Here is a 23,210-nt window from a genome sequence, read left to right on the forward strand (position 1 = left end):
ACTTTGTGACCCCAATGTTTATTATCTTAATAAGCAAAATAAAAGACAATGGAAATTAATATAATTAATAATCAAAGTAACTTATTAACAATATATATCATCAGGCCTCTCATGGTCTTGCGATGTGACAGTCCATCTAGCTGCTGTACACAAGCTGATATAATCTCTGTTGTGGATGTCACCCTGGGCTTATTCGCCAAATGATTTATATGCCCACGCAATTATAAATACTACCTTATACGTCTCTACTGGCTTCGAATTCAATATTATAATTGGTTAAATCTCTCTGCGAAACACTGAAAGCCCATTTATCCTACTTACCTTCGAACTACATGACCTATCATTTACTCTCTCACTCTGCCTACAGTACTGTTTTGTCGTTTGTGCTCATTCAAACTTACGTACATTGTGAAGCCACTCTTTTTCCTGTACCCTTCCATTGTAATCATTCTGCTTGTGTTTTATTATTTAAATGTGTTTTTTAGCGACAAAATACAAAAGCATGATGTCGCAAGCAAAGCCTACACCTTCAAAATACTAATAAAGAAATGCTATTAATGTCTGCTTTATTTATCCATTAAAGTCTAACTCAGGATCATGATTCATTTTCAGCACTGGTATGTTTGGCCAATTACTTCAAATTAGTGTCATTCACACTCAAGGAATGATACTCAACAAATCTGCACAGATGGGTTAATGGACCCACTTGTCATACTGCTGTTTCATGGCTGTCCCACTACCCAGCAAGTTTGGAGTCTCATTGCAAGTGATGATTTCCTGAAGGTCCACAAAGCTTGGGTCCAAAGAGCTGCATTGTAGGCATGTGGCAATTTTACTACTCTCTCTTTCAACCCGAGACGAACATAAGACATTGCAATCAGGCTTCCCTTTCCAGCGACGCATTAATCAACCCTTAGCGGACTACGCAACGTTACGTTTGCTTAAAACTACTCCTACTCAATAAGTCTATATCTTGGGGAGTTTTGCAACTGCAAAACTCTATATCAGTGTGGCTATGTATAGATAATGGAGTAAGACTCCGTTCATCTGAGGTGATGTGGGGAACAAACATCGTGGATCCTATTATCCACAATGCCATCTACGAAATGACTCCATGTATCCGTGCGGGAAAACAATGTGGATAATCGCGAGGTAATTGGAAGAATAGAGGTTAATAAATAGGGGGTGTTGCAGACCCTGCAGATTCTGCTGTAGAGTCTGCTCTGTGCCAATGAGCCCTTATGCATTACATGTGAAGAGGAGTCGGAGGCTGGTTACGCACTTATTTATTATTCAAACCACAGCCACACTCGTTCCTAAAACCAACCCCGAACACGCATTTAACAGCCCCTTTCAAACCCTCCAGTCTCCGTCCGTGTGACATCAGTGCCTTTTAACCCTTGACTCCCGTCGAGTGTATTCCCACGCGTGTGATTGGTGTGTGCTATGCTGAGTGCGGAGATTTCGTGTCTGCGTGGCGCGAGTGCGTGAGGATGTCTCGCAGATTCCCTACACATGGACCAACTGTTTGAGCACGTGATGTTATCAAGCACTTAATAAACTGGGCATGGTGTGGCAAGCACCACTCCCCAGCTGCCTTTGTCTCCCCAGTGCTATATACACACACACACTGTCAGGTATTGATTTTAAGTTTGTCTTCTAAATTAAACAAGTGTTTAACAAAAAAAAGAATCGGTCATGATCAATCCACTGCTGGATGAAGGCCTCCACAAGCTTAAATCCACTCCTTCCTTTTTGTTCACCAAAAACAAAACACGCTGCCATTGAAATCACGTGTACAAACATATCAATGGCATGGTTAATGAGAGGCTTGTTCTTACAGTTCTCCCAGCTTCTTCAGAGGTGAAAATGTATTTTCGCCAAGAAGACTGAGTGCATTTCTCTGCAGAACTCTGCAACACACAGAAACAACACAGGGGAACAACCAGACACGACAACCATATCAGTACCTTCCCTTTGGGTTTGTAAAGATGTACATTTTGATTTAAGATTCGTGATGGAATTTTGGGCTAGGCCATGTAATGATCTGGCGAAATTGACACCCTCCACCACCAGAGAGACGCAGAAATTAAATTGTCACGCCGTGTACAAGCATTCAACGCCCCAATTATTATTGTTGTTACAGCTCACTCAGCGGTGAGTTGAAAAACATTTCTCGCAGCCATATTTATCAATTAGATAATGACATTTTGATTGAAACTGCTCCAAGAGTGTTCAGGTCAGAAACCAGGATGTCAGAATAACTGAAGGTGCTTGATGCCGGTTCAAGATCGCAATATGGCTGTCCAGTGCTCGCCGAGCTGCATTGACTTGCGGATGTCGAACGAATACATTATATTATCGCACTTATGGCACACAAAGAGCTTGCCACAAATAAACTACAATACCTTGCTGATATCGTAAGGGAGCATAAACCATCACGGTGAACACCGGTCATCCTCGCAGCAGCTTTTGGCTAGCCATTGAACAAAGACGGTCACTACATCGCCCGCTTTCAGATGCCTTTCTGTGGCTATCTGGAACACTCTTTCTTCGGATATTAGGAAACCACTGGAGCTATGCACTTTTATAATCTAGATTGGAAGCTCATTTCTTTAGAACAGATTTTTGTATTTAGTTTGTTTTTATCACCATGTACCTCAGATTAGCACGGTTGTCTATGTGCGGTGTGAAAGAAGTTCAACATACTCTTAGGTTCTTTTGGTAAAATCACGTAGATAGAAAAATAAATAAATAATTGATCACGACGTTTCGACCGCAACAAAAAGCGATCGTCCTCAGGTGAAAGAGAGAAACATGCCTCTGTGACAAGGCATTATATAGAGGGGGGAGGGGAGGCCGCAAAGGGGCGAGAGGGTGGGGATAAAATTCAAAGAGGGCTTGGATGAAAGAGAGAAAATAAATGTGACAAGGAAGCTTAGATATCAAACTTAACAACATTTTGAAAGGTAATGCAACTCAGAGAGTCGGCTAACACAACAGTTAACACTTTACCTGGTTGATCCAGTCCTACCAAAGATTGCTAAATTTTGCATCCATCTTCTCGGTTGAAATTACGTCTGAGTTGTGTGGAAAACCTCCCCGTAGAGGCGGTTCAATCTTGATTCGAAGCTTTCAACAATAATGCAATTAATAACACGCGCCAATCGGCGGATGTAACGGCCGCAATTCAGAGGCGCGGAGCCAAGCTCAGAGTCACTCGAAAGTGTCTCTTGAAGGAGACAATTGAGGTGATGCTGCGAATGTGCAGAGGGATTGCGTTTCAGACTGTTGGGGCAGCCACCGAGAAGCGGCGCATAGACCTGACCATCCTGGATCTTGGTATCAACATACAGTACATACATAGCACTCAAGAATCTGAAGGTCGTGAGTTGAAATTCCAGTTGGGTTCTACTCAAGATATCATGTCTGAGTAGATACAATGCACAATTTCGAGGGGTTGCCCTATGGCAGGGACTGCCATCAATATGTGGAACTTACACCATTTGCTTAGAGCCACCAACACAGACGGGCACCACCACCCCATGGAGATAATTTGGCATGCAAAAACAACAATGGATGAACATAAGGTGAGACTCTCAGTGCAGAAATTGGTTGCAGATGCCCAATGCTGGCTGAAGGGCCTCCACTAAAGGGAGCTCCAGAGACCCCTTTTCGAGGGCATTTTGCCTACTCCTCCGTGGTGGCAAGACATCTCAGAAAGTGGTGGAAGTACTCACACTTTACCCCCATCGCATGCAACCTGCCCATCGACTAACTGCAGTGCACCTCGTCCGCACTGCCGGGGGCGGAGGATTTTCAGAAACGTGCACCGTTGTTTCGGCTGCCGCACCAGGAGATTGATTTGGCGCCCTCTAGGCTGAAAATCCAATGCGCTCACCATTACGCTATGGCAGTGCGACATCGGCAAACACAGTGCGCCTTAAAAAAACAACACACACACACGAGCTCATTTGATCTTGGGTGGGTGGTCTGATTCGAACACGGGACCTCGGCGGAGCTGAATCAGCACTCTAGCACCCTGAGCCGCTCAGCCACCACGGGAAGCTATACAAATTAATAATAATACTTTCAGATTAAATGTCAGGTGCGTTAGTCATGTTCTGCAGGTTCTCTTGCCATGCACCACTCTTAGGGAAAAGCGTTGATATGCTGAATCTTGTTGGCATTTAAGAAAGTGTTGGTATGAGAACACAGAGTAGACATGACAATTGTAAACGCATGAGAATTGTTGCATTAATTAGAATTAAATATGAATTAGTATATGTGTACATTGTCCTGCATATACGTACATATACTGTATAAGCAATTGCACTTGTATACAATTACATATATATCTATACTCTTTGGTTCTTTCGGTAAAGTCACGTAGGTATGAAATAAAATAAATTAAATTACGACGTTTTGGGCGCAACACAAGCGTCCGTCATTAGGTGGGACAACCACAGCAAGAAACAATTGCTGAAGTGGGCAAAAGGGCTGCTGTAACCAGAGGCTATATAGGTAAGAGAGGGGGGAGAAACCAGGGAGGAGAAATAGAGAGAAAACTTCAAATCTATATATCTCTCGCAGGGTAATGGCATACAGAGCAAGCAAATGGGAATGCACCAATATGTTGGGGCACTTATCAGTGGACAATGACATAATTATTTGATTATAATCAAATGCTCTGAAAATGCCTTTAATTCAGCAACAATCATTCTGATCACGAGCAAATCCTTGTAATGTGTTACCCCTTGAAAATGTACAAACAGGCTACGGATGACGGTGTTTATATTATGTTGGTAATTATAAAACATAGCAGCAGTGGCACCATTTTCAAGAGTTAGCCATTATGTTCCATTGCTATTCCAAAGTTTTTCCTAGCCATTTTAACTCATCATAATTAAATGACTTTAACGTTTAATGCAAGAGATAGATTATTTTTAATCTCTGCACATTTTACAAATACAGTGCAAGAACTGATGAGATGCACTTTAATTGTGAAGAGATGGCTTTGCGGTTAGAGTACCCGACTCTCAACCAGAAGATTTCTAGTTCTGATTATGGTGTTTGTCAATTCAACCAATTACAACTCAGGGGTCGATAAATTGAGTACCACTTTGCCAGAGGTCAACAGTGGTTTTATTTGAGAAAACTACCCGCCACCACAGAAATGTATGCTTGGTTTATAGCAGAAAGACAATTTGACTGAAAATGGCAAAGTAAATCATGTATAGTCCTTTGTGAGTCAACTGCTCCATACCATGTGGGGGTTGCTTGACTATACTTCACAGTGCTCACCGAGCTGCGCTGGCTACCGGTTGCTGAACGAGCGCATTGTAATGTTGCACTCATTACACACAAAGTGCTTTCCACAAATGAACCACAATACCTTGCTGATCTATTCAAGGAGCATAAACCATCACGCAAAGTCTGGTCATCCTCACAACAGCTTTTAAGCTGGCCATCAAAAAAGATATGGTCACCGCATCGCGCTTTTCAAATGCGCTTCTGCGGCCGTCTGGAAGACTCTTCCTTCTGATATTAGGAAGCTACTGGATCTATGCCTGATAACTTGATCTAAATTGTCTTATGGTTGTTATTGTTAGACTTGCATCCCATTGGGATTTTTGCACACAACGTTGATATACGGTGCTTTTTTCTGGAAGATTTTACTAATTTTTCCTGGATGTTTCTGTTGCGTCTCGGCACTTTAAGATGTTCTTTGTTCATGTTTTGTTTGTTGTGGTTGCACCCGAGTCAAGAGCCTCATGGCTCACAGGGCTATACCTAATAAATTAAACTGAAAGTCCAGATTGAAAACTAATTTCTTTCGAACTGCTTTTGTGTTTAGTTTGTTGTCCTTCCCCCGCACCTCCGATTATCTGTTTGTATGGTATGAAAGAAGTTAAATATACGTAAATATAAGGAGGTGGCAGGAGGAGAGGCCAGGAGCATTTCAGATATCCCACGACTTTATCAGATATCCAAAACATAATCAGATATCCCATGCCATTATCAGATACCCCACGGCATTATCAGACGTTCACTTGACCTAACGGTAGCACGTTCACCGCTTGTTGAAGAGGTTTACGGAAAGAATCTGGCAGCTGCCCTGATTAATACTGCGCTGTGGTATGAACCATGCCGTCTACTTCACAGTGGACATTAAATATCCACTGACATCATTTGCAGGGTCAAAATTTGCCAAAATAAAAAGCACCCACAATTCTTTGGTTCTTTCGGTAAAGTCACATAGGTATAAAGCGTGGTCTGCTGCTGAGGCAGACTATTTTAAAATGTTTGAAATGGGTGTAGCTCAAGGGTTATAAATAAGTGGCCGGGGCTAGTGATGTTAATGTGACAAATTAGCATGTAAATGTAAGATAGGAGAGCGGCCTCCTCGACGAGGGCACGGAAGTGGCCATGTTGATTATCATTTACATGCTAATTTCTCACATTAACATCATGCTAATCCCTCACATTAACATAGCCACTTCCGTGCCCTCGTCGAGGAGGCCGCTCTCAAATCTTAGTTACATGCTAATTTCTCACATTAACATCACTAGCCCCAGCCACTTCTTTATAACCCTTAAGCTACACCCATTTAAAACATTTTGAAACAGTCTGCCTCAGCAGCAGACCATGCTTTATACCTACGTGACTTTACTGAAAGAACCAAAGAATATGGATTCCTGCAGTCACGAAAGCTTCAAATCAAGAAAGCACCCACAAATTACTGAATGTGGATTACATATCGCAATTCTTTTGCCCCCCCCCCTCCCCTATTGGCAGACCAATGCCACAGGTCAATCTTGAAAATTTTATTATTCTGGTCTCTTGAGGTCTAACCTGGTCAAACAAAATAAACTTGAACTGATGTTAGCCATGGCCAGGGGTTGAACTTGCCAGGTTCACAGCACAGTGTGTTAACCACGTACTCATGCTCCAGTATTATTATAAAATCAGCAATTCTTACGTTCAATGTTTTTAAATATATATGTCAGTTATTTTAATAGCAACATCAAACAATTAATGAATCCTTGCTTAGCGATATTATATTGCAAGACATGCTCCTTAATTTTTGTTGCCATCATGGAAAGTGGACTCGATCCATGTGCATAATACAGAATGTCTAGGAAATTGTGATCTCTCTCATTTTTGTTTCAGCACAGCACTGCACGCCACATTTGCCCCATGTTCATAAGACGTGTTTCCACAAAAATCTGTATGTGCTTGCTGCGCTCAAATATGCGTGACAGTCAACAAATGGCCTCATCTCTACTCGAGCTGAGAAACAGCTACCAGCCATCATGAACATAGATTGATCTTCAAGGCAGAGGTGTACAAACTGCTCACAGTACACAACGTGCAATGTTTAAAAATTCCAAAATGTAAAATTGTCTCCGTGTATAAATGTGCAATCGGGTGGCGCTGACCTAAGATGGAAGCCTTGAGTCATTGGTGGAAACTTCTACGGCAGTGGCCAGTTGACCGATCACAAGAGTCCCATTGTGAGGCAAATCTACAGCTGTTGTCGAATGGAAAGACTGGCCTCTGTCATAGGAATGTGGAGTTTCCAACACTAGCTTAGGGCTACCAATGCAGATGTACACTGCCCCATTAGAGTGCCTGCTTGAGCAAGGAGTAGACAGTCTTAATATAATTTTATATGATTTGTGAAAACAATGTAAAGAGCTAAACTTATTAACTAGTACAAGCTCGGTATGAAGCAATAAGTGGTAAGGAATAATGGCCATACTTTAATAATGGGTAATAAGGCACTAAATGTTTGTTTGTCACAATCTTGGCCTACCGAGATGTGATATTGGCATTTGTTGAGCACGTGCAATCTGGGACACGTGCAACACCGCAGCTAAATAAAACCAATTCTCCACTGATGCCACATTCTGTTCATTCACATGCACCTCAGAGGTGTCACCAAAGTGTTGATGCAATGTAAAATCAATCGGAAATACTGCCAATGATTATTAGTTATCACTACTTATGAAGAAGCGATTTTTCATGTTCATGCGCTTTAGGTTATTTGTAAAGGGGAGAAATATCGGGTGAATGTAAGATGTTGCAAATATGTTCACCTAGAAAACAAAGTAAGTGTCTGGCACTTGAGTTTAGGTGAATCTGGAGAATGCTTTGAATTTCATGGCAGGATAGGGTGCAATCGTTTGGAACGCATTATGGGCATAATCAAAAACAGGAGAATGTAATGTGTGGAGCATGTGTTTGCTGAGACAAACAACGTAATGAGCACTCAGAGGTTGAGGACCAAAGGGAAAATGTAAAGAGCAGAACTTGGAGGCCGGGTACTGGCTGTGAAACAGCTGTGTGATCAGGAGGAAGGAAGTCGTGGAGAGTCTTGGTAGCATCTGCGCCACTGGCTGTGATGAATGCCTCACACATTTTAAATCCAACTCGCAACTGGAGTGCACTAAAGAGTTGAATGTGATGAAGGTGATCTTAATGGGAACGAGCTGTTAGTTGGAACATAGTTGGAAAACACATCACGGTGTTCCAATGAACAGTTCGGCGATCACAGAATTGCGTTTGCAGTTAAACACAAACATGGGATTTTTCCTTCCGGATGTTAACCTTTCACACTTAACGCTCTACTTTCAAAGGGGTTGTGAATACGATTCTTGATAGCACCCCCCTGCCCCCCCCCCCATTGAGGTGATACAAAACATGAAAAACAGTCACCGAAAACACGTTTACAATGTTAAACACACCTATTGTGTTCTTTCCCAAACGAAGTAACAATAAACTTTGTCAAGTGGCACATTCACGAGTAGAAATGGGCCAAATAAAATTGCTGCGTGCGGGTGAAAATTGTTCGCGACTAAGCCAACGGGCATATTTCACGTAATTATAAGCATACAACACTCTCTGTTGATCCAAAAACGCATCACTGAGTCTCAAGACAAAGATATATTGTACCACATCAAAGGGGGAAGGTTTTTTTCTGTGAGGATTCCGCATTGGGGATTTGGTTGGCTATTAATAATGCTTGAACATGGGGAAAAAGCAGTGCCTAGAGAAAGCCAATATATAGGAGGCGATAACACTAATAGGTCCACACAGACAGATTTAATTACTATTTACTCTACTGCAGGTTAAAGTATATATGTGCTCAAATATGTGTACGGAGGCTCTCATCTCTGTATGTAGTTTTGAGTAAGAAGTAAAAATTCCACACTTCTCTGGAATTAGGATATCCTTCCTAGAGGACAACCACAGCAGACTTCCCACAAAGCAGCACTCACTTTCCCATTTATAAAAAAAACATTCACTGAGTTAATCCACCACTGGAATTTTAACTTGCAACCTTGGAACTGTCAGTCAAGTGCTCTAAACCACACTGGCACCTGGCCTAATACTGAATCATTTACAGCCCTTTGCCATTTCCACCGTTGAATGAAAGTGCGCCCCACACTGGGTTACTGCCATTAGAGGTTTAATTCGCTGGCCAGTGCAGATTGGCGAAGGGTGGGGCCCAGGTCTGTTCATGTTGTCACCAGCCACTCCTGTTAGCCATGGCTGGGAGTCAAACTCAGGTCAATCATATTTATGCCACAGTTCGCAAAAGACACTCCAACGCCATTCCCGCACTAATCACCCCGTGTAGTTTTATCTCCTGAAAGATGAAAGCAACTTGAACACAACGACGAATCACAAAGCAACAATTTTTAAATGAAACCATTTCATTTAAAAATAGTTGATAATTGGTTCTTTACCCTTCTATCTGGCAACAAAACTGACACCTTTTTGCAAGGAGTCATGTTTGCATAGACCGCAATACCTGCAGTCATAATACAAACAAAAGAACATAACTCTGATAATGTGCACTGTCCTTGAAGTTGATTGGTCCACACCCGAGACAGCTTTCCTTCGAGCCTAGTCTCATATGGGTTGGACCAGATGACGCCAAAAGGCGCATTTTGGCGTCATCTGGTCCAACCCATATGAGACTAGGCTCGAAGGAAAGCTGTCTCGGGTGTGGACCAATCAACTTCAAGGACAGTGCACATTATCAGAGTTATGTTCTTTTGTTTGTATTATGACTGCAGGTATTGCGGTCTATGCAAACATGACTCCTTGCAAAAAGGTGTCAGTTTTGTTGCCAGATAGAAGGGTAAAGAACCAATTATCATATTTTTACTGGCAAATGAGGTCCCCATAGGGTTAAAAATAGTTGTTGTGGGGTAGCAATAAACCAAATGGTGGATGTGGCCATTTTTTTAATAGGGCGCAGGTAAATAGTGGATACATTCCCGTTCTCTCTCTCTGCCTGCTCTAAAACTCGCAAGGACAAACCCCCATCACTATGGCAGGGTAATGACCCAAAAGGTGGCCAAACGATTAAGGATTCCTGCGTGAATCCAGTCGTGGTGTCCAAATACACACACGTGAAAATATCACATAGTTCTCACACTATGTACTCTGTGCAGGGAAAAGGCTGCTTGCATTGGATTCCTTTTAATGGAAAACTGCGTTATTTATGACATCAACGTTGGGATATTTTACAGCCTACTTTGAAACACCTGGTTGCATTACAACTAGCTGTTAGCGTTTGGCACTAGATGCGTACCATACCCTCTGGTGTTTGGTGCACACTTCGATGTACAACATTTTCGTGTAAGAGAATAAAATGACAAGGCAGTCGACTAATCTCTCCTCTGAAGTGAAAGAGGGGTATTTCTGATCAAGCATCAAGAGTGATGGCACTTGTTTAAATTGGCAGAGGCCAATCTCGGCATTGGACCACCTGTTGAGCTGACTTTCAGAAAACTAAATAAATAAATGTGGTACTCATAAATCCTCATATCAACAAATTCAATGTAACATGTGTATGATTGAGTTTGGTAGCTCTCACAATATCTAACCTGGAATTAGAATTCAGATAGAATTTCGAATTTGAATCGAGGGATCGCAGGGGCGGCAGACTGCCATGTCATGTATTGAGCAAAAAAGCAGGGCCCATTCGTGGAATCTATATATATAAAATCGTGCATGTCTGTCTGTGTGTGGATTTCGGACCATACGCACTTTCATTGGACGGCGGTTGCCCCTGGCAACGGCTAGCGACGCCTTCGGCGCTTTCATTGGACCTGGCAACGGCTAGCGACACCTTCGCCAAGGGCTGCAGTTTCATTGGACGGCAGTTGCCCCTGCCAACGGCTAGCCACGCCTTCGCCACTTTCATATGCTCCGTAAATAATTCAATAATAGCCATTACACAGTATTGTTGGAGCGCTGAGGGGGGGGGGGGGGGGCACGCCACCCGTACCCTGCCTTTGCCGGCTAGACAATTTTGGCGAGGCCGCAGGCTCTGCACGCTACTAGGCCTCGACACCCACCACGCCACTCTGAGGTAAATTCATCAAAGTTTTTCCTACTATTCACTCCACCCCCACCACAATGTGTGCAATTTATATTACTTTTAAACCCAATGCGCCAACAATCGATTACTTAAATGTTCACTGTACAAATAGTCATTAAGCTGGGTCAGCGTACTGCCAGTCTATCATGTAGACTGTAGCCTGCTTATTAAACTCGGTGAGCGTACTGCCACTCTATCATGTACACTCTAGCCTGCTTATGAAGCTGAGTGCGTGTACTGCCAGTCTATAATGTGGACTGTAGCCTGGTTATTATAATCGATTCTTTATATGTTCTTTGTACAAATAGTCATTAAGCTGGTTGAGCGACCCCAGTTCCATTCCAACTCACGCCCACCACCGCTGACGATTATTTGAAACGGACCTGGGCCTCCCCTAGGTCGACTCAGCCTCAAACGCGTAACTGCTGTCGTGTGTGAACATCGTCACTGGGGAGACAAAGGCGGCCGGCCATCGTGGATCCAAGTCCCGGGCGAAGCCGGGTCATGTGTATGTGTGTATGTGTTTATGTGTATGTCTGTGTGTCTCTATGTATGTGTGTATGTATGTGTGTGTATGTGTTTGTGTGTATGTGTGTGTGTATGTATGTCGGTTTTTTTGTATGTCTTTATGTGTATGTCTGCGTGTCTGTATGTATGTGTGTATGTACGTGTGTGCATGTGTTTGTGTGCATGTATGTGTGTGTGTATGTATGTGTGTGTATGTGTTTCTGTGTATGTATGCGTGTGTACGTATGTGTGTTATGTGTGTGTCTGTGTGTCTGCATGTATGTGTGTGTGTATTGTGTATGTGTTTGTGTGTATGTATGTGTGTGTTTGTGTGTATGTGTTTGTCTCTGTGTATGTATGTGTGTATGTATGTGTGTGTATGTGTTTGTGTGTATGTCTGTGTGTGTATGTATGTGGGTTTTTTATGTGTTTATGTCTATGTCTGTGTGTCTGTATGTATGTGTGTATGTACGTGTGTGTATGTGTTTGTGTGTATGTATGTGTGTGTATGTATGTGTGTGTGTATGTGTTTCTGTGTATGTATGTGTGTGTATGTATGTGTGTTATGTGTGTCTCTGTGTGTCTGCATGTATGTCTGTGTGTATTGTGTATGTGTTTGTGTGTATGTATGTGTGTGTTTGTGTGTATGTGTATGTCTGTGTGTATGTATGTGTGTGTATGTGTGTGTATGTGTTTGTGTGTATGTGTGTGTATGTATGTGTGTGTATGTGTTTGTATGTGTTTGTGTGTTTACGCTCGCATTACACAAATGTCTTGCAGGTCTAAGGCGTTCCTCGCGCAGCATTGCCGCTTTATTTTTGCAGTTGTTTACTGCCGTGCGCACCCTGAAAGTCGTGTGTGTCTGCAGCAAGCGCGTGTATGTGTACCTATGGACGCGCGCGCGTGTGTTGTGTAGGGGGAACGGTAGTGTAGTGCTTAGCGTGCTGTCTGTGTCTGTGTGTGTGTCTGTGTGTGGTGTGTGGGGAGCGGTAGTGTAGTGCTTAGCGTGCTGTCTGTGTGTCTGTGTGTGTGTGTGTCTGTCTGTGTCTGTCTGTGTGTGTCTGCGTGTGTCTGTGTGTGTGTCTGTGTGTGTGTTTGTGCGTGTGTGGTGTGTGAGGAGCGGTGGGTGTAGTGCTTAACGCTACGCTGCGCTACCAACCCGGTGAACCGAGTTCGATTCCCGCTCACGGCCACCACCGGTGACGATTATTTGAACCTCCCCTAGGTCGACTCAGCCTCAAACGAGTAACTGGTGTGGCGTATTAACATCGGCACTGGGGAGACAAAGGCGGCCGGGCGTGGTGGATCCAAGTCCCGGGCGAAGCCGGGTCATGTGTATGTGTGTATATGTTTGTGTATGTCTGTGTGTCTGTATGCATGTGTGTATGTATGTGTGTGTATGTGTTTGTGTGTATGTGTGTGTATGTATGTGGGTTTTTTGTATGTGTTTATGTGTATGTCTGCGTGTCTGTATGTATGTGTGTATGTACGTCTGTGGATGTGTTTATGTGTATGTATGTGTGTTATGTGTCTGTCTGTGTGTCTGCATGTATGTGTGTGTGTATTGTCTATGTTTTTGTGTGTATGTATGTGTGTGTTTGTGTGTATGTGTATGTCTGTGTGTATGTATGTGTGTGTATGTGTTTGTGTGTATGTGTGTGTATGTATGTGTGTGTATGTGTTTGTATGTGTTTGTGTGTTTACGCTCGCATTACACAAATGTGTTGCAGGTCTAAGGCGTTCCTCGCGCAGCATTGCCGCTTTCTTTTTTCAGTCGTTTACTGCCGTACGCACCCTGACAGTCGTGTGTGTCTGCAGCAAGCGCGTGTATGTGTACCTATGGACGCGCGCGCGTGTGTTGTGTAGGGGGAACGGTAGTGTAGTGCTTAGCGTGCTGTCTGTGTCTGTGTGTGTGTGTGTGTCTGTGTGTGTGTCTGTGTGTGTGCGTGTGTGGTGTGTGGGGAGCGGTAGTGTAGTGGTCAGCCTGCTGTCTGTGTGTCTGTGTGTGTGTGTCTGTCTGTGTGTGTCTGCGTGTGTCTGTGTGTGCATCTGTGTGTGTGTCTGTGCGTGTGTGGTGTGTGAGGAGCGGTGGGTGTAGTGGTTAACGCTACGCTGCACTACAAACCCGGCGAACCGAGTTCCATTCCCGCTCACGGCCACCACCGGTGACGATTATTTGAACCTCCCCTAGGTCGACTCAGCCTCAAACGAGTAACTGGTGTGGCGTATTAACATCGCCACTGGGGAGACAAAGGCGGCCGTGCGTGAGTGGTGAGGGAGGGAGAGTGGTGAGGGAGGGAGAGTGGTGAGGGAGGGAGAGTGGTGAGGGAGGGACAGTGGTGAGGGAGGGAGAGTGGTGAGGGAGGGACTCAGCCGCAAAACGAGTAACTGGTGTGGCGTATTAACATCGCCACTGGGGAGACAAAGGCGGCCGGCCGTGGTGGATACAAGTCCCGGGCGAAGCCGGGTAGTACAGCTAGTCACTCTTGAAACGTATGGGTGATGCCTATGTAATGCTTGTCATTACCAGCTGGCTGATATTAACCATATTCTCAATGTATAAGTATTGCATGGCTGATGTCTAATGTATGGGACTGGACGATTTCCAACCCTGCATGGAACTGAGGCAAGGAGAGGGGGGGCCTGTGTGGCTTTGCTGATCCAGGTGTAATGCCACTGAATGGATTGGGAATTCTAGTGGATGATTAATCTCAACGCGATGGCGAGAAATTAACTGCTTCGCCTGGTATGCAGGACATCGTGGGTTCGATCCCAGCCCTGACGTCTGTATATTTGGAGTTTGCGTGTTTTCCCCGTGGTCGTGTGGATTTTTCTCCGGGTCCTCCGGTCTTTCTCTCCACATTTAGAAAAATACGTTTGGAGCATTTGGCTGCAATTCTTTCCACATGATAAGCCATTTTTTTAGCTATATTTGTGGCCAGATCGCTTCTGAAAAGTAACTATGTAGCTCAGTGGGCCTTACCTGGTAAAATAAAAAAAAAATATTTTACATTAGTGATTTATGGGCTCTCAAGAATCCGCATTCATTTCAAGGTTGAGTCCTGCGTCTCTAACATTGAAGCTAATTATTTCAATGTTAGAATCCTATTCAAGTGATTGGAGATTTTATCATGGGAATCACCCAAAGAGGTAATCGTGATTCCTGCAGGAATCGCACAACCCTAATCAATACTATTCCAGAAAGAACTATGTCTGAAAGAGTAAGTGACTGATCCCCATGCATCATATAATATCCAGTACGATTCAGAAGGTTGGGTTGCTAACAGTTGTGTCTAAATAACTCTATGTGGCTGTTGTAGATGTGTTCCCTCACAATAGTAATGGGACATTTCCACCACGAGCTCAGTGCTTCAATTCCCACATCCGTTCTCTATTTTCCTACAAAGCTATCAACTGTGGTGGCCATTAAGTATGCTATGATATGATCATCGTTCTCACGAGTTCAGCAACGTAAACATTTATCGCAATTCGCATATTTGAGGGATGGGATGTAAAATGCAATGGAGGCGTGCCATGCAAAGAAAGTAATAGATCTAAATGGACTATCACCTGATCAAATAAAGGACACTGATTAATCAGAATTACATCCATTATTAAAATAGATGTTGATAAAGGTGTCATACATTTTAAAATAAGTATAATGGGATAGCAATTTTAATTAGGTGGATGAAATGTTGGCAACTTATTCCTAATGTGCTCGTTATTATATACATATAAAGAGCTTGAGTAGATATTTAACAGCATGTAACAGAAGCTTTTGAAATAATGACACCCATGATCCTGATGAACGCCTGGGGTTCATTTCCCAACAGGATTGTTGTTCAACTCTGTTGAGAGTATTTGGCTGCTATACATTCCACGTGATAATAAGCCACTTCGTTGAGTTATCATTTGTGCCCAGGTCACGTCTGAAAAAGAGCTATATAGCTCAGTGGGCCTTGTCTGGTAAAATATAGTTATTATAATTTTTAGTTTTTACATGTTGACAATAACAAAGTAGTCAGGAGGCAATTGTTAACTTTTTGCACACGTGGTAGAATGACCCAATTAATGTCACAAATGGTCTTACGGACTCAATAACACAATGTGCCAGCCTGCATGGATAATGTACTTTGTTTTTGTAACATGAAAAGACGTGGGATTGTTTCTACTATAACCTCTATAAGACGTTAGATAAATTGGGTGGCTTCCGAGCAATGCCTTCTTAACGTAGGGGTATGTGCTATTACTTTGTGTGCCAGAGCACACAACTTCAAAGGTCACGTGAGTCAACCTTTGCCGAGTTTATAAATTGAGATGGGGGTTCTGTAAATGTAACGGGCCACATGAAATGAGCATTCTATATGTGATGTCACTCCTGCGTTGCCAAGCGCCGGACCATTCATTATCACATGTGATAAATCCACTGCTGGATGAACGTCTCCCCAAAGCTGCCACCAACTGCTACGTATGTATGTTGAGCTACTTTCGCGTAGCCAACTGTAGCAATCGGAGGTCCTGCGGTGCAGAAATCTATGTTGCTACTTCACACGAGCTGATCTCATCACTCCAGCTCCTTTGTGGGCATCCTTGTGAGCACATTCCTTCCTTTGCTTGCCATTCGCGTTAGTTTGACAAATAAATAGGAGGCTTTCGCGACCAATATTATCCATAATAGAGGTTGGTTTTTTTTTTGTTAGATCGGGTAAATATAAATATGGCGTTAAACCCGCCACCACCCGACACAGCCAATTAGTAAGGTTTTTCACGTGAACAAAACGTGACAATTAGTTAATTGCTGGCGAAACGTCGTACTCGAATTGTAAATGTTATGGGTTTACTCTCCAACACACCAGTGTGCTGAATAATTAGAAAATTGGCATGTTTTGTTTACGTGACAAACCTTACTAATTTGCTGTGTCGGGTGGTGGCAGGTTTAACGCCATATTTATATTTACGCGATGTAACCCCTCTATTATGCACTCACATTAGCTTCCACTACCGGCCATCAACCATTCCTAGCGACGTTGTCCTCCCCAACCCCACGTACTTTTCTCAACAACCAAAATTACGTCTCTGAATCTGGTATGTTCTCCAATCAATTAACATGTTGCCATTTCTGCCTCTCGGTGTAATTATCAAAATGCACAGCTCCACGCTTCTTTGCACACTTTTCAGTTTTTGTTCCATTTTCAACACCAATGTCCGTGTTTCTGATCCATATGTTCATGAGCAAGTATAATACACTGATTTGAAACGTTCTTCTCAAAGCACATTGCTACATTGCTTTAATCGTTAAGTGTAGTCTTCCAATAAGTTAAACCTGCTGTTGTCCACCTTCAGGAGTGACTGTCCTAAGTATGCATACTCTGATGTTTTTTTACTCTCTAAATGGTGTCCCTCCAACAGATATTTTAGAACGTTGAGTCAACTTGTTGTACATGACAGTTGTTTATCCTGAGCACAACCGTTTTCTTTTGTTCAATTTCATGGTTTGCGATAATGATCACAACATTTGCATATCTGAGATGAATTATTATTTTATCCATTTGTGTTTATGCTGAGATGTGACCAGGTGCTAGCTGCATGTACACATGTTGAACTTCTTTCGCACCGTACGCAGCCAACCGTGTTAATCGGAGGGGTGGAGCTGTGAACACGGGGACCCAAACGCCACAAAATACTTACTGCAATTAACAGATTATAAATATATAAAAATAATGATTAATTAAAATAAAGATCAGCCTATCAGCATACACTTTCATACCATGGCTCTCAGTTTTCTGAAAGCTTCATATATTCATACTAACCAAACAGGTGACACTAATACATCACACGTTAACCTTTTTGTTTCAGAATGTTTTCCAAACAGACATTTCCCACAGGTGATGATGGCTGGGCTAACATTTTCTAAATTTGGCAGAGTGTGCAGGAGCTGACATCAGCTGAAATAATACACCTCGTGGGGGCTGGTCGACATGCCACGCTGTATTATGACACTGCGATATGCCCCTCACACAATTGCCCTTCACATCTTGGCCCAAAAGAATTGAGTTACTGGTACAACTGATGGTGGCAAATGCTAACAGTCATCTTCTTGAAGAAATGTATCTTTCGATCACAACCATGTACGATAGCAATGTTCTCGTGGCAGCCTTTGACTCGAGAAATGTTGATAAAAATGGTACCATAGTACGTTTTATAGATATGAAACGTGTTTAGATGAATAATGTATGGAATATAATAAAAATAGGAAGAGTGAATAACATACGGTGTCTTAAATAAATGGTGTCTACGCCCAGATTTCTTACCATAGTGGATACTACCGACAGTAGATATTAGTAGAACTCACCACTCCAGGCAAGGACTGATCAACCCCCTTGGCTCTTTGGTTAATTATGGGAGTTGTGGTAAGTTGGCTACACTTTTTTTGACCAATTTCACTTTCCTCCATGTGTTAAATGTGTCACCTTAATTCAATAACGCATATGATATTACCCACGAGCAAGGATATCATGGAGGAGAGCAGGAGTGGTAGAGGGGGACTGGAGGAGGAAAGAGATATGGAGGATGTACCAATGACATAGTTTTGTATGTCAAGAGTAGTTTCCATCTCCTCCCCTACGCTACCCCGAATGATTGCTGATGAAATTGTCTAACAGTAATGAGAAGTAGAACTGAACTTTAATGGGAAATTCACTAAGTGAGAATTACAAAGCGAAGGAGGAATAAATCTGGATGAATATTCCGTAGAGCAGTAAGCAGCTCTGCATTTTTCTTCACAGAAATGTGAACATGTTTCATCTTAGTCACTCGGCAGGTCACGTGTGGTGCGGTAAAGTATGTGTACTTACACCTCCTCAAGGATGTCTGGTAGAGTAGGCCAACTACCCTCACACCACTGCCTTCACAGGCAGTGGCGTGAGAAAGCCATTGCAGGGCTGTGCCTTTGCCTTCACCTTTACATGGTTTATATTTGACAAGGCGAAGGACTTAGAGTAATTACGACAGATTTCTCTACCTCATTGCTCCAGGTGCGCCAGTGGTTCTATTTGAAGTCCCATTATACAATTGGGGATATCCATATTTCAAAGATATATTTTGTAAAGATAATGTAATGGTACAATTTTTGTTTTAGCATTTAAACATATTGATTTACTTTCATTTCTTGTTTTCGTTGGAATGTACGTAAAACAGTAATAGCTTGAAAATAAAACTGTATTTTAAAACGTAGCATTCCTGTATGTGCAGGCTGTTGCCATAATTTGAGCAATCATAATAATGTTTCATTTGTATGACGCTTAAATGCCTCGGCAAACTCATACGCCTTCCATGACATCTCATCTCAAACATTCAAAGGGCACCCTGAGTGGTAGCTCTCCCTGTGCAGAACAAGGCAACTCAGAACCAGGCAGCAAGTGGAGATTCGTCGGCATACAGCATACAGGGGTGTGAACCCCATTGCGCCATTTGTTGCTCATTCAAATCAGGGTATGGGGACAATTTAACCCAAGGTTGATAAAATGTAGAATTAGAATTTGGAATTCAATATCTTTTGCTCAAGGCTTCGTAAAGCAAACAGCTGCACATGAGCATTGTTTTAATGAGTCACCCCTGAGAAGTATGACATTATTACTGTTATAGAGCTTGCCCAATGTTCCAACTAACCTGGCACGTGTGCCTCTCAGCTGCCTGCTAATGCCACTCCATCACTGGGCATGGAGCAGTGCTCCCTATAATGCACGAGTAATTGATACTCATTCCTCTGGAACGTCATCCATCACTCTGTAACCTCCACGACAAACATCCCTCGAGCTGTCAGTGCACGAGAGGGAACAAAAAAGTTTTGTATTTGCTCGATGTGATATTACGCTGCTGGGATTTGAAGCTATCAGCGGTCCTTTAACACATCTCAATAATTAAAATAAATAAAAAATAAATTACATCGTACAATTGTTGCTCAGGCATTCTTATTGGGCAGGGCTATCATGCAGGTGGATACGACGGCAGTGAATTTTGCTCATCCTATGCACTTTAAAAAAATAGATTGAATATTAATTTCTTTATAACTGATTTTTGTGTTTAGTTTGTTGACCTTCCCCCGCACCTCCGATTAGCACGGTTGGCTACGTACAATGAGAAAGAAGGTCAACATACATACGTATATACATACATACGTAAGTCTGCCAGGACAGAGTGATGTTGCTCTGAATAAACTCAATTGAGTAATTTTGCGGATTTTTTTTTAATTTGGAAAATCTGGACCATGACGCCAAGCACACAATGGCCTACTCGTTTCGAATGACGTCGTGGGATCTCGAACATCCACCGGAGAAGCAGGGAAGCAGGCGGCACGTGTATCTGTGTCGTCAATACCCAGGTGGCCTGGCGGATTCTCACCGTGACCCTCTAAACTAAACTATATAAAAATAATTATTTTACCAGGTAAGCACCACTGAGCTATATCGCTCTTTTTTCAGAAGCGACCTGGCCACAAATGCTAGCTCAACGAAGTGGCTTATCATGTGGACATTTACAGCAGCCAAATACTCCCAACACATTCTAAATGTGTAGGGAAAAAAAGATAGAGAAAAATCCACGTGACCACAGCGAATACATGCAAACTCCAAATATACAGGCGTCAGGGTCGAGATCGAACCCACGATCTCCTGCATACCAGGCAAGGTAGTTAACATCTCGCAGATCGTGGCGCTCTCAATGAGCAACGAGCAGCAAATGCACTACTGCTGGGGCCTTGTCACCGCTATGAATGAGTCAGTGTAGGAGGGTCTCACCTTTGCTATATTACGTGGACACGACGAACCTGGTGACCCAGATTGATGTTTTTTTTTATACATGTGTAGTGAGTCCAACTAAGACGCAGACGTTATTCTTTAGAGGCAACACATTTATTGTAACACGTATATACAAAGGGGTAACTGCCCCTTTACCAGATACAGCCTGGGGTGGTGACCACAAAGGGTCGGACCCTCACTCGGGTCACCGGCCACGTGTTGATGCCTCTTCAGACATAGGACGTAGAGCTTCCAGCTTGTAGAACGAAGCGACCCCGGGTCCCTCTCAGGGACCCACCTTATATCCTCCCGGGTCGGGGCCGGCTCTGCCCTCAGCCCCGCCCACCTTCGCGAGCGTTCCAGCTCCCTCTCGATCACGTGTCTACGGGGTCAACCAGAGTGCCATGGCCCGGGGCAACCCTGCCCCTGGGCTTCCGCTCCCCCTTGTGGGAGCCCACACTACACGCTATGCGTGGTGCCCGCGCTATCCCAGCGCTCACCAGGCCCCACTGGGGCTGGTACGACACCCACCTACGGGGTGTACGCGATGACAGTGCACCGTGCTGTGGTAGAGCCGGCCTCATACAGCAACCCACATGGTGCTGTTCGCGACGTAAGTACATCGCATGCTACGGCCCCTCCGGGCCGGCACCATACAGTGACATCCCCGATGGCTCACAACAGTGTCAAGTGGTGTAGGAAACTGTCTTGCAGCCTCTACTAGGTCAACTCAGCCTGAAATTAGTACCTATGAATATCAAAGCTACGGCGACGTGGCCAGGCATGGTGCAGGCCACACCACCAACCTTGTGTATTCACAGACTGCTATGCTGTGCCGGCCTTAGTAGAGGCTCACTAAAAGGAGATGCTCACTTAAAGCATCCACTTCATAAGATCCCAAGTCAGGGAAAACCAGTGGTGATGGAAACGGAGGAGTGAATGAAGAATGTATGTTTCCTTAAAAGCACACGAACCATAGTGAGTGCAATGAGTAATGAGGAATATCTTGAAACTGGGTAATTGCATGTATTCTCATATATTTGAATTCAGTTAAGGGTCAGATCAACCAACCAACGTCACCCCTCTTGAGAATTTATTCCGCTTCTATTGACACCACATTCATCAAAATACCGTATACTAATTTATGGAGGGATGGATAGCTTGCGTACATACACAAAAATACAAAGATCCCCCATATAGCCTTAACAGCCTGTTGGGGCAAATCCTGTTAGCGAGTAGCAACAACTATGAAGGCCGGAATGGCACGCAAGGGGGTGTGTGGCCAACATCACACCTGGCCGTCTTGGTCTCCGCACAACGTACTAACATGTGTGCACACACGAGACAAAAACAAAGATCCCCTGTATAGCCTGAATAGGCTGTTGGGACAAGCGCTGTTAGTGAGCACCTATAAAGGGTGCCACGGCACACGAGGGGGTGGGTGGCCAGCACCATGCAAGGCCGCCTTTGTCTCCCTAGTAGCGATATTTACACAACGCACTGGTACTAATTTGAGGCTGAGTCGACCTAGGGGAGGCCCAGGACTGATTCAAATAATCATCACTGGTGTTGGCCGTGAGTGGGAATTGAACTCGGGCCACCGGGTTTGTAACACAGCGCACTAACCGCTACACTACCGCTCCCGCATGCATGCATATATACATCCACACACATATCATGACTGTTGCACAGTTCAAATCTGACCTACAGTGAGTGTCATGAATCCTGTAATCTGGATTCGAGCCTTTCCAAGATCGCCAAAAACTCTGGGTGCCACCTCCAATGTCTGTCTTAGTGACCTGCTCCTCCGCTGTCCTGCGCAAGTGTTCCACACGTAACCGCATCCTCTTCCTCATTACGCTGCTAAGCTTTACTGGCACATGCTCGTGAAGACAACTTCCAAGTTTATTTGCCCTATTTTGCAGTGACATTAAAAACATCCTCCTCATGAAACCGACACTCAGAGTTATGTTTTTTTGTTCATAATAGTTATTTAAATTTAGAAAGCACCCTTAAACAATCATTATCAGCAACAAAGGCAGTATTTGGTGTCTTACACACCGGAGCTCTTGTCAGGATGGGTGACGCTCCCACACCTCCATCACCCCCACCCCCTCGTGTTTCCAAAATTATTCATTTCGTCAAAGTTTTTAAAATTTTAATTGAGGAATCACAGTAATAACCAATTACTTTACTGCGACTATAACGTTATACCATTTCTGACCTGCTTGATTAAATATCTAGACTTGAAGTTATCGTGACTGCAGGGATCCATACTCTTTGGTTCTTTCGGTAAAGTCACGTAGGTTTAACACGTAGGCTTTCGCGACCAATGTTATTCATAATCAACGTTTTTGGGTTTAGATCGCGTTTATTTATAAATGTGTCGTAACCCTCAACACACCGGTGGGCTAAAGCAGTGAACTATTTGTCTTTGTCAACGTGACACATTTTTACTGATTGGCCGTGTCGGGTGGTGGAGGATTACGACACATTTATAAATAAAC

The 23,210-nt window shown here is 43.5% G+C and overlaps 1 protein-coding gene across 2 annotated transcripts in view; it reads right to left on the reverse strand.

The window, feature by feature from the left end:
• The window catches only part of LOC133342867 (relaxin receptor 1-like), a 310,499-nt gene that overhangs the window by 63,180 nt on the left and 224,109 nt on the right, over nt 1-23,210 (reverse strand). For both annotated transcript variants that reach the window (XM_061552222.1, XM_061552221.1), the window contains one exon: nt 1,842-1,913. In XM_061552222.1, coding sequence (XP_061408206.1) covers nt 1,842-1,913 — 72 coding nt within the window. The remainder of the gene's footprint in view (nt 1-1,841; nt 1,914-23,210) is intronic.

This window comes from Lethenteron reissneri, chromosome 16 (assembly GCF_015708825.2).
Source record: "Lethenteron reissneri isolate LAM-NWPU_2019-01 chromosome 16, ASM1570882v1, whole genome shotgun sequence".
NCBI lineage: Eukaryota > Metazoa > Chordata > Hyperoartia > Petromyzontiformes > Petromyzontidae > Lethenteron > Lethenteron reissneri.